This window comes from Chiloscyllium punctatum, chromosome 42, assembly GCF_047496795.1.
Source record: "Chiloscyllium punctatum isolate Juve2018m chromosome 42, sChiPun1.3, whole genome shotgun sequence".
NCBI lineage: Eukaryota > Metazoa > Chordata > Chondrichthyes > Orectolobiformes > Hemiscylliidae > Chiloscyllium > Chiloscyllium punctatum.
The window spans coordinates 48621499-48635810 of record NC_092780.1 but is presented as its reverse complement, the minus strand read 5'-3'; the positions used below and the strand labels follow the sequence as shown (position 1 = coordinate 48635810).

Sequence of the window (14312 nt, the reverse complement as noted above, 5' to 3'; positions counted from 1 at the left end):
TCCAGTGCAGTAGATTTAAGCATGTGACTCCCAGCAGCATATTAAATGTTCTGACTGAACAAAACAACTTCTTTCCCCTTTGTACGTTTGAAGATGTTTGTGTTGGAGGGTCAGTGCTAGAAATAACTTTTCAAAGCAAGTACCCTGGGTGCAATACTTGGTTCGGTTCTCTCCATTCTGCAATACAGAGGAACCTTGATTATCCAAAGGACACAGGCAGGGAGTATTTCGTTTGGTTAATCAAATTCCAGATAATCGAATGCTGGATAACGTAGTTTGGCCAAGCATCGGGTCCTTGTGATTTTGCCGGATATTCTGCTATTCAGGTGATAGAGGTTTCTCTACTGTCCAAGCTGCAGAGAGGCATCTCAGTTGCCTTCATGTGGCATTTCCCATTGACCACACTGCATCTGTGGGTCTGAGTGAGATTGCTGCAGAATTGCTTTCTGCTGCTGGCTCATATCACCTCAGACAGACATTGAAGATTAGGTTAGATTATTTAGTGTGGAAACAGGCCCTTCGGCTCAACAAGTCCACACTGACCCTCGAGCAACCCACTCAGACCCATTCCCCTATACCTAACACTGCGGGCAATTTAGCATGGCCAATTCACCTAACCTGTACATTTTTGGACTATGGGAGGAAACCGGAGCACCCGGAGGAAACCCATGCAGACACTGGGAGAATGTGCAAACTCCACACAGTCAGTTGCCTGAGGTGGGAATTGAACCCTGGTGCTGTGAGGCAGCAGTACTAACCACTATGCCGCTGTGCCATCCACAGAGTTCCCTGTGGTTTTTTTCTTAGTAGGATTTTTATGGTTTTTTTTGTTTTATTAACTTAATCACTTTTTTGGAGGCTGCTTCCACCACTGTTTCTATTTGGATCTCGATTCCTGTCAGCCTTTCACTTAGCCTCCCTTTGTTTTGGTGATGATCGAAAGTGTTTAACCTCTGACTCACCTTGGATGTCAAAATAGATTATCTCTATTTAAGACATTAAAATCTCTCATCATTTTGAAAACGTCGATCAGATTTTCATTAAACCTTCCTTGTTCCAGTGTCACAATTTCTCTAGACTCTTAAAGCCAAAATATCTCATCCCCTAAAATGTATGAATTAATTTGGCCAAAACTGGCCTATTCTGTAATTTGTGAGTTTACCATTATCATTTTTACATTTTTATCTTATTTGTAACACCAAGGATGTATCAGTTTGTGTTTCCAAATCACTAAATCGTGAAATCCCTTGTTTTGCTTTTTCACGTTTGTCCTGTAATACACTTCATCTTGGCTTTCAGGATGTCCTAATTTCTCAGCATAGATTTGCTTCCAATGTCCTAAAATAATAACAGTATTTCTTCTTTAAAGTTCATTTTTATGGAATGTGGACATTGCTGGCTGACAGTGTTTATTGCCTGACTCTAATTGCCCTTGAGAGGGTCGGGGTGAGCTGCCTTCTTGAACCACTGCAGTCCACCTCCTGTGGGTTGACCCACAGTGCCGTTAGAGAGGGACTTCCGGGATTTTGATCCAGTGACACTGAACAAGCGGTGAGATATTTTCAAGTCAGGATGGTGAGTGGCTTGGAGGGAAACTTAGAGTGGTATTATCATGTATCTGCTGCCCTTGTCCTTCTAGATGGAAGTGGTTGTAGGTTTGGAAGGTGCTGTCTGATGATCTTTGGTGAATTTCTGTAGTGCGTCTTGTAGATAGTACACACTGCTGCTACTGAGGTGGTGGAGGGAATGGATGCTTGTGAATGTGGTACCAATCAAACAGGCTGCTTTGTCCTGGGTGAGGTCACACTTCATGAGTGTTCGAGCTGCACCCATCAAGGCAAGTGGGAGTCAGGAGATGGGTTACTCACCACAGTGCTCCTAGCCTCTGACCTGCTTTTGTAGTTGCTGTGTTTCTATGGTGAGTCTAGTTGAGTTTCTGGTCAATGATAACTCCCAGGATGTTGTTAGTGGGGTATTCAGTCGTGGTAATATGTCAATGGGCCAGTGATTTTGATTATGGTCATTGCCTGGTATTATTGTGGTGTGAATGTTACTTGCCATTTGTCAGCACAAGCCTGGATATTGTCCAGATCTTGTTGTATTTGAACATGGACTGCTTCAGTATATGAAGAGTCATGAATGGTGCTGAACTTGTGCAATCATTGGTGAAAATCCCCACTTCTGGCCTTATGATGGAGAAAAGGTTTTTGATGAAGCAGCTGAAATTGGTTGGGCCTAGAACCCTATCCTGAGGAACTCCTGCAGAGATACCCTGGAGTTGGGATGACTTATCTCCCATATCCTTGCCATCTTCCTATGTATGACCCCAGCCAATGGAATATTTGCTCTGATACCCATTGATTCCAGTTCTGCTAGAGTTCTTTGGCATTTTGTCATCACACTTGGTTGAATGCAACCTCAATGTTCAAGGGCTGTCTCACTTGCCTCAGCTCTGGAATTCTGCTGTTTTGACTCTGAGCAAAGCTGTAATAAGGTCAGGAGCTGATGTCCTTAGCAGAACACAAATTGAAATTCCATGAGCAGGCAACACCTTCCGATGATCGAGAGTAGACTAGGGCAGTAATTGGCCAGGTTGGATTTGTCCTGCTTTTTTGTGCCGGACAAACTTGGGTAATTTTCCAAATTGCTGGATAGATCCAGCTTTGAAACTACTGGAACAGGTTGGCTAGGGGAGCACAAGCCTTCAGTACAATTGTCGGAAGGTTGTCAGGGTCTTTGCAATGTCCAGTGCCTGCAACTATTTCTTGATATCAAAAGAGTGAGTCGAACTGGCTGAAGACTGGTATCTGTAATGCTGGAGACCACTGGAGGAGACCAAGATGGATCATCCGCTGGACAGTTCTGGCTAAAGATTGCTGAAAAATGCTTCAGCATTCTCGTTTGCACTGATGTGCTGGGCTCTTCCATCGTTTAGGATGGGAGTATTTGTGGAGCCTCAACCTCCAGTGAGTTGTTTAGCCATCTACCACAACTCTCAATTGAATGTGGTGGGACTGCAGAGTTTAGATCTGTTGGTTGTGGGATCTTTAACTCTATCACTTGCTGCTTTTGCTGTTTGGAATGCAAATAGTCCTGTTTGGTAGCTTCACTATGTTGGTGCTACTTCAGGTCTGCCTGGTGCTACTCCTGACTTGCCCTCCTAAACTCCATTGGACCAGGCTTGATGGTAATGTTTGAGTGAGGGATATGCCAGGGCATGAGGTTGCAGATTGTGCCATAGTGCAATTTTGCTGCTGTTAGCCCACCACGCCTCATGGATGCGCAGTCTTGAGTTGCCAGATCTGTTCAAAGTCTCTCCCATTTAGAATTGTGATCGTGCCACACAACACAATAGAGATTATTTTCAATGTCAAGGCAGGACATCGTCTGTGCGATGATAATTCTTGCCAATATAGTCATGTATCTGCAGCTGGAAGATTGATACGGTTGAGGTCAAGTATGTTTTCTCCTCACTACGTACTGCAGAGTCATCTTAGAGCTTTGGGCTGGTCATATCATAAAGGACAATCAGTAGTACTGCTGCCATACTACTGTTGGTGGTGAACATTGAAATCCCCGACCCAGAGTACATTCTGTGCCCTTGCCATCCTCAGTGCTTCCTCTGTGTTGCTCAATGTGGAGGAGCACTGATTCATCATCTGAGGGAGGGCAGTGTGTGGTAATCAGGAGGTTTCTTGTTTGTGCTTAACTTGAAGCAGTTAATCGGGTCCAGAGACATGATAAGGACTCCCTCCTGACTGTGTGCCATTATATCACCACCTCTGATTCTGTCCTGCCAGTGGCACAGGAAGTATCCAGAGATGATGGTGTCTGACTTAGTCATACTCTCAGAATAATTTCTTATGGACAATGTCAGGCTGTTGCTTGACTGATCTGTGAGACAGCCCCCAGATGTTTGTAAGGAGGACTTTGCAGGGTCAACAGGGCTGTTTCTGCTGTTGTCTTTTCCACTGCCTAGTTGATACCAGGTGATTTGTTCAGTTTCATTTCATTGATTTTGTAGCAATTGATACAACCGAGTGGCTTGCTATACCATTTCCGAGGGCAGTTGAGAGTCAGTCACATTTCTGTGTTTGGAGTCACGTGTCAGCCAGATCAGATGAGAATGACAAACTTTCTTCCATGAAGGGCATCAGTGAACCCGATGGGTTTTTCCAACAGTCGACAATGGTTTAACAGTCTTAATTCCAGACTTTATTGAATTCACATTCCACCATCTGCTGTGGAGAGATTTGAACCAGAGTCTCCAGAACATTAGCTGAGTTTTTGGATTAATAGTCTAACAATAACACCTTTGTAACTAATTAATCCTCTTCTCAATTAATTGCACTCATTATTTTTGTTGCACTTACAAATATTGATTTTACAATTGCAATCTTGAGTCCACATCAGTTATGGAAGGGCAGCAGTTCCCAACCTCCTGTCACTGACTTCTGGAGCATGCAATTGTTCCTGTCTGTTCAGTCTGAGAAACATGCATCGTCAGTGAGTTTGCAGATGATACCAAGGTTGGTAGTATAATGGACAGTGCAAAAGGTTATCTAAGATTACAAAGATCACATGGATCAGTGAGCAGAGGAGTGACAGATGGATTTTAATTTAAATTGATGTGAGGTATTATGTTTTGGGAAAAACAAACAAGGGCAGAACTTATGCAATTAATGGTGGGGCCCTGGGTAATGTTGTAGAACAGAGACTGAACAGAGGCACCTAGGAGGTTAGATATATAATTCTTTGAAATTTGCATCACAGGTAGACAGGGTAGTTAAGGTGTTTAACATGCTTGCCTTCATTGCTTAGACATTTTGACTAGAGCAGTTGGGACAATATGCTGAAGTTGTGCAGAATGTTGGTAAGGTCTCTTCTGGAGGATTTTGTGCAGTTCTGGTCACCCTGTTATGGGAATGATATTATTAAACAGGAGAGGGTTCCAACAAGATTTATCAGGATGTTGCCAGAAATGAAATGTTTGAATTCTAAAAGTAGGCTGGATATGTTGGGAGTTTTTCACTGTTGTGTAGGAAGTTGAGGGGTGATCTTGTAGTGGTTTATAAAATTGAGGTTTCTAGGTAAGGCAAATAGTCTTTTCCCTAAACTGGGGGAGTTCTAAACCAGGGATGTATTTTGAAGGGGAGAGGAGAAAGATTTAAAAGAACATGAGGGGCAATTGTTTTTTTTAGTGGTTAGTGTGTGGAGTGAACTGCCAGAGGAAGTGGTGGGTGCAAGTATAGTAACAATGTTTAAAAGACATTTGAATAAGTACATGAATAGGAAAGGTTTGGAGGGATTTGGGCCAAACGTGGACTAGCTAGACAGAAGGGTCTGTTTTCATGCTGTATGATTCTACCACTTTTGTTTTCAATTCTGTAATCAGCCTCTTACAAATCTCTGAGTTATTGATCATATGTTCTTGTATCAATAACCTTGTTACTAGATTTGACTTAACCTCTGTTTAAATAATTTTATTTAGATTTGAATTTCTCTGCTTATTTGAAGACCATGTGGTTTTGCTGCACCCTCTGGTGGGAAGATGTTTAGTTATCATGTAACGTTCATGGTTTGAACTTTTCCAAGTAGCTACTGTTTCATTGCTAATGTTTACATTCAAATTCATCTGGGTTTGTTCCATTTTTAAATCTTTTTAAAATTGGCCTGTAACCCCAATGATTACCTGCATTTTGAACTGTTCCCTGTCTTTGTCAACTTGTATGCCAAACCTAATTATGTTATGACCACTGTGGCAATCTTCAGGATTTTGCCCCACAAATCTAGACGAGATTGGAACTTGCTTTGAAATTTAAGTTTTTTTTTTCATTCCTTGGGAGGTTCAGTGGGGCCAGAAGTGGTTGTTGAACACCATTCCATAATCAGGCAGCTCTTGCTGCTTAGCAGTCCCCCAGTATTCAGGGATACCTCATCCAGGTGATTTGGACTGGTGTTGCCTCCAGCCTGGTCTTGATGCTGCATTATTCTCCTGGCTGCAGTTTAGGAATATTTCAGATGGGCTGAAATTAGACAGTATTCAGATGATTTGAGTTCTCATTACATTGTAACACTTCAGTAAATAAAGCATATTGTTTGCTTCGTATGGTTTTTGTTTAAAATGTGAAGCAGTAATTACTCTACCCTAAGGAGAATTAAACTGCATGCAGCACAAGAGATGCTAGTCCAAGTCACTCATCCAGTGACTGTCCAAGTGCTTTTTGTTGGGAGGGGACATGATCTGGGCACAGGTGAAAGGGAGAACTGCAATGCTGGAGGTTAGAGTTGTGTGTGTGATGCTGGAAAAACACAGCAGGTCAGGCAGCGTCCGAGGAGCAGGAAAATCGGCATTTCGGGCAAAAGCCAACTGACCTGCTGTGCTTTTCCAGCACTATGCTCGTATCTGGGCAGTCTGTTAATTGCAATGAGGGCTGATGTCTTGCAATGCTTTGATCTAAATGAACTGTTTTGTTTTCTTTTGAAGCGGATGATCATCAGGCACTTATTTGGGATATCCAGCAAATGCCACGTGCCATTGAGGACCCCATTTTGGCCTACACAGCAGAAGGAGAAATCAACAATGTCCAATGGGCATCAACTCAGCCTGACTGGATAGCTATTTGCTATAATAACTGTCTTGAGATCTTACGGGTGTAGTCCTGTTGACCCACACTAGTCAGGGAGGGAGATGGGGGCTATTGTATGTATGTGCAGTGTGAATGAGTTAAAGTTAAGGATGTTTGTACAGATTCTGTGTTGTTATTGTATACACAGTGCAATTGGCCCACTATGGGTCCAAAGTAACTTTTTTTTTGGGATACCTGATTCATTTCTCCCCCTCTTCCCCCTGCCAAAATAAACACACCACTCCCTTTTAAAGTACTGCTGAAATTCTAAATAATGAAGCTTTTTTCAATCAACATACCCCTTTTCTCAAAGACCATCTTGTAGCAATCTTTTTAAGATATCATTGTAAATAATACAATTTACAATTGAGCTAATAGCAACTGGGATCATTCCAGTTTCAGAATATTTGTTTTCTGATCCATTGCATTAGGGATTTACTGGACTCCAGTGTGGTGCATTGTGCCTCTGCAACTTTCAGCGACCCTTTGTGCTAGGAATTGAGAATTTGTTCTTTCAGAAATGAATATTGAGATACTTTGGCTTCCAAAAGTATCTCAAAGATTTTGTGACGAGAATGCGGAGTGATGTAGTCAGCGATCATCAGTGCTTTTTGAGTATGCAATCCAGTTGACAGTTTGTAACCCTCTGCCCTCATAAGCATTCTGAATACATCTGGCCAGTATTAACATCAGAACACTACTGACTGTACTTATGGGAGCAACATGTGAAACCTGCAGAATACTTTTTTTTTGTTCAAGTAATGTGTTTTTTCCAGGTCAGGCCACCAGTTCAGCTCTTTCTCTTGGTAATGTAAATGAGATGCTACTGCTGACTCCAGGAAATGTGGGAGCATCACTGATAGAATGTGCTTCGCAGTTTGGGTGTAGTGCAACGGTTGTTGCTGGCACTGCCTGCTGTTGAGAACCGCTATGTTACTTTGACTGCAAACTGGCAAATGTTCTCAACCAGCCTATCCAACTCCAAAGTCTGTTATAGTTCCCATATTGCTGAAGTGTTCCCCACATCCAGCCACTCAACTCTTTCTTGAGCATATTTGTAAAATCACAAATTGACTTTGGACAGACTGTACTGCAGTTGTCATGGACCTCTTGAGGCTATCAGTTTCTAATTTTTACCTTAATATAAATGTTGAGTTTAGAGTATGTATTTTCAGTAAAATTGGATTATAGAGTGTTGTTTCTTACTGTTTTTACAAGAATTGTGCTGAAGTGGGAGTTCATGACTTGAGAGCCATGCTTTTCCCCAGTATTTGAACACTCTTTGCAAGCTGGGTCTGAGGGAATAGTACAATTCATTTGGTCTTGACTGCGTTTTATCAGCTGAGGCAGCCAATTAAATATTGGCCAAAACCACGCCACATGTTACAAGCTGTTATCTTGGGGTAATTGAAACTCAGTTGTGCTTTACAGCATTCTCTTTGCCATTCACTATATATGCCCGTTCTGCTACTGCCCACCCACACCCATCTATGCAATGGTGTTTAACAAAGTGAATAATGTTATTTAAGGGAATGGATAGGAAAGCATGCTGTGATAAGTTATAATTGAATAGCAATAAAAATAACCATTCTGCATGATGCAGCTCCAATTTTGCACCAGTGTCTGTCTTGGGCTATGAGTGTGTGTATCCTGTTGTCCAGTCCCTTGGCTCTCTATTCCAGGTAGCTTGATCTGTGTTGAAAATCGTATAAATCCAGCCTGCTTTGTCATTTTTTTTGGTTGGGGGAGAGGGTGATGCATAATGTCTTTCCTTTATGATAAACGTGGGTTCAGTGATCTGATTTGAGAGTGGAGCTATAGAGGTAGGGATGTTTTGTGTGTGTTGTGACATTTTACAGTATCACTAGAATTCTTTGAAACTACTTTAGTACTTGCTGGCGTATCACCAATCAAGTTTGGGAAGAATGCCTAATATTTAGGTATTTCTCAGCAAGTGCAGTTTAAAAAAAGTTATTTCTTATTGCGAAAATTGAGTGAAACCCACTCCCTATAGATTTCCTCTTCCCTTTAATGAAATGCATCCATATTCAGTCAACTGCTTCTCTCAGATTGTAGACCGTTACACTGTTGGGGAGATGCTGAATCGTGCAGAACCTGTGTGAATGCTCCCACAGCCCATCACCTTTATATATTGAACTATAACTGACTTGATGCAGGAAAATAATTGGGGCAGTAGGATGTTTAGACGACATCGTGCAATCAGTGGGAAGAATGGATGCACGTTGCGTGATGAGAAATAAATCATCAGCTTCTCATCCAGAGCATTTGAAGCAGCTTTGAAGCTAGCTGTAATTAAGGTTGGGTTCTTGGATTCGGTACACAATGTTGGTTTCCTGTGGCCTAGCCACGCAATGAGTTATGGAGTTTGCTGTAGTTGGAATATTGGAGTTAAATTTATAACCGTTGATTCAGTAATTTTGAACTGTTACTGGTTACCAGTGGTTACAAGTGTCACTATAGCACTGAGCAGCAGTACTGGTTGGTACAGGTCTGTCACTGTATACAGGGTAAAGTGCGAGTGGATTTGTGCCTCACTGGAGAGGGAGCAAGCTGCATTTAAAATAGTAAGACTGCAAATTTGATTTGCACATCGGAGTGCAGTAAAAAGATTGATTATATGTAATATTTATTACATATAAATAGCATGGAGTAATTTATAAATTCCTCTCACTGGTGATACTTGAGACTTAGTGGATGAATTTCTGGTAAACTAAGGAGTGGCTGTGGTGTCTTTATTTTCCAGTTCTTTGGCTGTCAAAATGTTTAATGTCAGTGTCATCTCAATCCTGACTGACTAGGAGCACCCCCAGTCACAACTCCTCTCCTGACCACTATTATTCAAGTGCTTCCATCATCTGGTAACTTTAGTTATATATTTTAAAAAAAACAACTACCTGATTCCTTTCTAGTTACTACAACAATTGTTTGTAGGTAGTGGTGGTCAGGGTGGGCCATGTTGAGAAATTGAGTCAACCAAGGTATAGGAGTAAAGCTCCTGGGTGTTTGCATGTCAGATTCTATTAGTTCCAAACTGAAGGAGGGTCACGATTTTAGTTTAATTGGTGCAGTAGAATTCTCACATTTTATTCAATTGACCAAACTGAATGATCTCTTGCTACCTAATGGTAAATGGGTGGTAATGCAAATCCATTCCTGCGTTAAAAATACATTGGTTCACATTGAAACCAAGACTCCTCACTATGTTGTAGAATAGATGAAATGATGACATAAAGCCCCAGCACATACTGAAATAACCTCGGGCAGTTTGGCATAGTATTTAAGTAATACTGTGCTCATTCTTTTGGCTAGTTGATATGTTCCCCGTCCTCTTCAGTTTTTGAATTAGCTTCTCCATTTTTGAAAGTGGGATGATTGTTCACCTACGTGAAAACCTGAGGAAAGTAGTGTACTTTTAAATGGTTTTATATGTGTGAGATTCTGTTTGATTAATATAACCTTTGAAATTTGCTGGCTTTTAGTAAAAAAAAAGTGCCCAGTTTTCTTGGTGGGCTACCATACTCCTTGATGACTGTCATCCTTTGCTTGAGCTGTTGTACATGCTCAAAGTACCACATCCTCCACTGAGTCTTTCCACTGTAAGTATAATATCTCTTTACCTGTCTGATTCTGCTGGACAAAAACAAAAACAGTATTGTTACGCTAGTCTCTTTTCTACAGCATATGCTGTAAACACCTAAGTTATACCTTCTGTTTGTGGTTCAAGAAAAAGCTGACAACATTAAAAGTCTTTTTTTAAAGATCATGATTTTAAAAAAAAATTCTCTTATAATAAAATTATTATGGCATAACCGAATGAGAATTCTGTGTGCCAGATTTACTGATCTCCGTTAAATACACAGCGATTGCCTTCGAGTCCTCTTATGATGGAGAATTTCCATGTGTGATTATGGTTGACTCTGGGTTCACATTAGGAATTGGAAATTAGTTCAGCAGGACAGGCAGCATCTGTGAGGAGAAATCAGAGTTAACATTTCTGGTCTGGCAGCCCTTCCTCAGAAACATTAACTGATTTCTCTTTGCAGATGCTGCCAGGTCTGCTGAGCTTTTCCAGCAACTCTTGTTTTCATTTCTGATTTACAGCATCAGCAGTTCTTTCGGTTTTCATTTGAGACAGTTGTTAGTCTCTAAATTGGACTGTATATTATCATTTACTCAGTTTATAACTAGCACGTTCATTCACCTAATACTGCCGTTTGGTGCCACTTCTCCCACTCTATGCCCAATTAGTGCACATGCTGGACAGCACTTTTGTTAACCATATTTCATTCTGCCTCTAGTACTGAAGTTCTTTATGAATGCTCTTGGATAACATATTAGCTCCGATATGGATGGTTCACTTCACTACAGTCGATATCAACATAGGGACATCATAATGACTTGAACAGTGCAAAACACTCTGATTTAAGTATAGATTCTAATAGTTGTAACTTCATCTTGAGAGATGTATGACATGGGTTAAAATGTAAATGGTTACTCCCATTGATAGTAAAGGGAATGAAGATGATAGATTGTGTACTTCTGTTAATATAGTTGTTCCTCAGTGTATTAAGTACAGTTGTGACGATATATTATAGAAGGCGGCAGCTCTGTAGCTGGTCTAGATTGAGATGTGGGGTCATAGTAATTGTGTTAAAACTACTTAATTCTCTCCCTAACCCACACTTCCAAGTTCTCCATATCAATTCCCCCTCCCCAAAAGAGTAAGAGGTAACCTCTGCCAGAGTTTGTCATCAGTTGCCCTCAGCCAATTTATCAGTGCCTGTGGCACATGGGCTTCTTATGGAGTTTGTTTCTACACACAGCTGGGAGTTTTCACAAAGATTTATTCAACAAATACAAGGTTAGTTTGCAGTTGAGTGTTTCTTTCTGCATGGCTTAACTCATTTTAATTTTTCAGTGACATTCAAGGAAGTTCATAAAAAGAACAATTACTGTAAACTCTGAACAGATGGGCTCTAACAGCATCAGTGAACTCTTGTATTATATAACTGACTGCTGTCGGATTATGAGGTTTTAATTTCTGGCGTTTGTTTACTCTATACTCCATATATTGCTGGTTCGTCGCTCAATCCGTACCTTGATGTATGAGGTGCTAATGTGAAGCATTGCAGACTGGATAATGGCCACTTACATAATGCTAGTTTAGGGCCCGTGCATTCAAAGCCTGTTTCTGTGTAATAAGTCGTCAATTTGTATAGTATGTTTTTAGATGCCGGTTAAGTATCTGCCATGTGTTCCTGGTATTTGGAAAGAGGGAAACGTGGTCTGGCTCTGGTCCCTGTAGTTACACAACATACCTGATTCTTGCGAGAGCAGCATGTGATACACCATTGTATTCACATTTTGGGTTGTCTCTATGCCAACATCAGTGTAATGGATTTTAGCACAGTCTGATGGGAGCAGATAAAAGCTTCAGGATGTGGTGCTTGAAGTATAATTTCTTCACTTGGTTTGAGCAAAGGCCCATTGTGCTTACATTGCTATCTGTCTCTCCTGACTATGTGCAGTGTGGGTATTTGCAACTGAATATGGGACTGTAATTGGTGCTGAAAACCGTTTTAGTGAATGAATCAAATGAGGGTTGTATCATATTGGATTAAGTGCGATTTCATCTCTTGGCACTTTATTACACACTCCTGTGTAATGCTTCAATGTGCTTAATCAAAGACTCTTTGGGAGAATAGCCATCTAATCTGAGTGTATCCAGCACCTACAGGGAAGATTTATAATGTTGACAAGGGGAAGAATCAATTCAATCTGTTTTCTTGCTTGGAGCCAATGTACAGTCTTTTTTTTTTGTATATAGTGCAAACTTTCCTCTGGTATCTCACCCAAGAGCTTTGTCTCTCGAGTCCATGTGGGATGTATCAGCCTTTGTTTGGCCAAAAGCACAACAGCTGAGGTTTATCCCATCCTCGCACTTTCCTGGTGCTCAATTAGTGATCAGCAGTAGAAATTTGACCAAACTCTCGCTCTTTCCCCCCCAACCCCCCAAAACCCTCATGGAACAAATTAATTGAAGCACTTGGTGCACTGCTGAGATCAGTTATTTGTTGAAACTACACACACAGCTTGGCTTATGCTTATGTCTCTGACACGTAACAACAGGTTCTTTATCCACTGGAAGAGGCAAGTGCGTTGCTGTAATTTAACCCTTGCTTGTTTGCTGCAGGGATCACGTTTGGCCATTAACCAATTGCTGCTCGAGATGACTATGGATTAAATGTGTGCTAACTCCAGAAATTCACTGTTAAACATTAATCACTGGTTTTGCTCTGACAGGCCCATCTTTATTTTGGTGTGCAGTGATTATAATTTTAGGCAGTGTGTCAGTGAATGCTGATCACCTCTGTATTTCGGGAACCAATTCTGAATTCTATGGCTTAAAGGTAGTGGTTTAGCTGTTGCGTGCTGATCTTTTTGTTGTTCTGTCCCATCAGATCCCAGACTTGTTGATCATGGAGCACAACCTGCGTTTGTTTACTTCAGTTGACAGTATTTCTAGATGTATGTGCCAGTGGGCTGTATAAAGTATTAGTTCATGCTGCTTAGAAAGTGCAAAGCACAGATTTTAGTTTGAGAAGAGAGATTCAGTTGTTAAAGGCTGCCAAAGATTTTTGTTTTGTTCAGTCTGATTGAAGTCGATTGGGGTGGAAAGTGGAGTGTATGGTCATAAATTTCAAAAGGGTTGTGCCTCTGTGTGGTTCCTCTGTACACTACTTCTCAAACTTAGACTCTGCAGCATTTTGTTTGTAACCTAGCAGTCTGGAGATAGGTAGGTAGACCAGTCATTGGCCCTCAACCAAACAGTTCACTGCAAACCTGATTTTCCAGTTCCACCTTGCAGGGACAGTCTCACCCTACTCATTAACAGCTTCAAAAAGCTTTAGTTACATGTAAAATTCCACCTTGCACATTGCCTCTTTTTAAAAAAAAATTATTCCAGTCAATGCATTATCTGATTTTATTCTTCTGAAGGTTTGATGTGGTGTAACTAAGAGCCCACCCACTCCCCCCTCTCTTTCTCCCCCCCCCCCCCCCCCCCCCCCCCATTTTAAACTAATTGCCTGGCAGCTTGGTTGAGTGTAGCTGCCATGTTTTTTTAAAAGTAGTTAGTTCAGATTCTGTACATCAGACTGAAGCAGGAATCTTTTTTTTAATTCCTCATGTTTTGATTTTTTTAGAAGAACACAATGCATCCTTGGAATTGCACAAGCTGAACACGTTTGTGTGGTATTGTTTTCTCGGCTATTAACCGAGGAGTTTTGTCCTAGCTTTTGACTGGTCCCCAAGGTGTAATTTCAAGGCTACTGCATTTATTGTGAGAAGGAGAAACCATCTTATGTTGAAGAAACCATTTGTTTTTAATTTAAAGTTTTCAAATTTTTGAATGTCCATTTACCCTGTAAATGGCACTTTTAATATTTATATTGTGCGATTTTTGTCAGTTTTCTGTTCATTAATGAATACATAGCTGAGTGCTTTCTTAGAACTGTAGAATGTTTTTGTTTACAATGGAATATATAATATGTTAACTTTTTTCTTAATAAAATTGCTGAAGAGTGTCATTGGTGTTGTATTCATCTGCCAGTATTTGTTCCACTGGTCATTTCTATTTTAATATTGGAAAATCAAGCCAGT

General features: G+C 40.9%; 1 protein-coding gene across 1 annotated transcript in view; it reads left to right on the top strand.

The window, feature by feature from the left end:
- The window catches only part of dcaf7 (ddb1 and cul4 associated factor 7), a 54754-nt gene extending 40515 nt beyond the window's left edge, over positions 1-14239 (top strand). Inside the window, exon 6 of the mRNA XM_072561926.1 lies at positions 6488-14239. Within this exon, the coding sequence (XP_072418027.1) occupies positions 6488-6660 (173 nt within the window). The 3' untranslated portion in view covers positions 6661-14239. The remainder of the gene's footprint in view (positions 1-6487) is intronic.
- Positions 14240-14312: the final 73 nt, after the last annotated feature.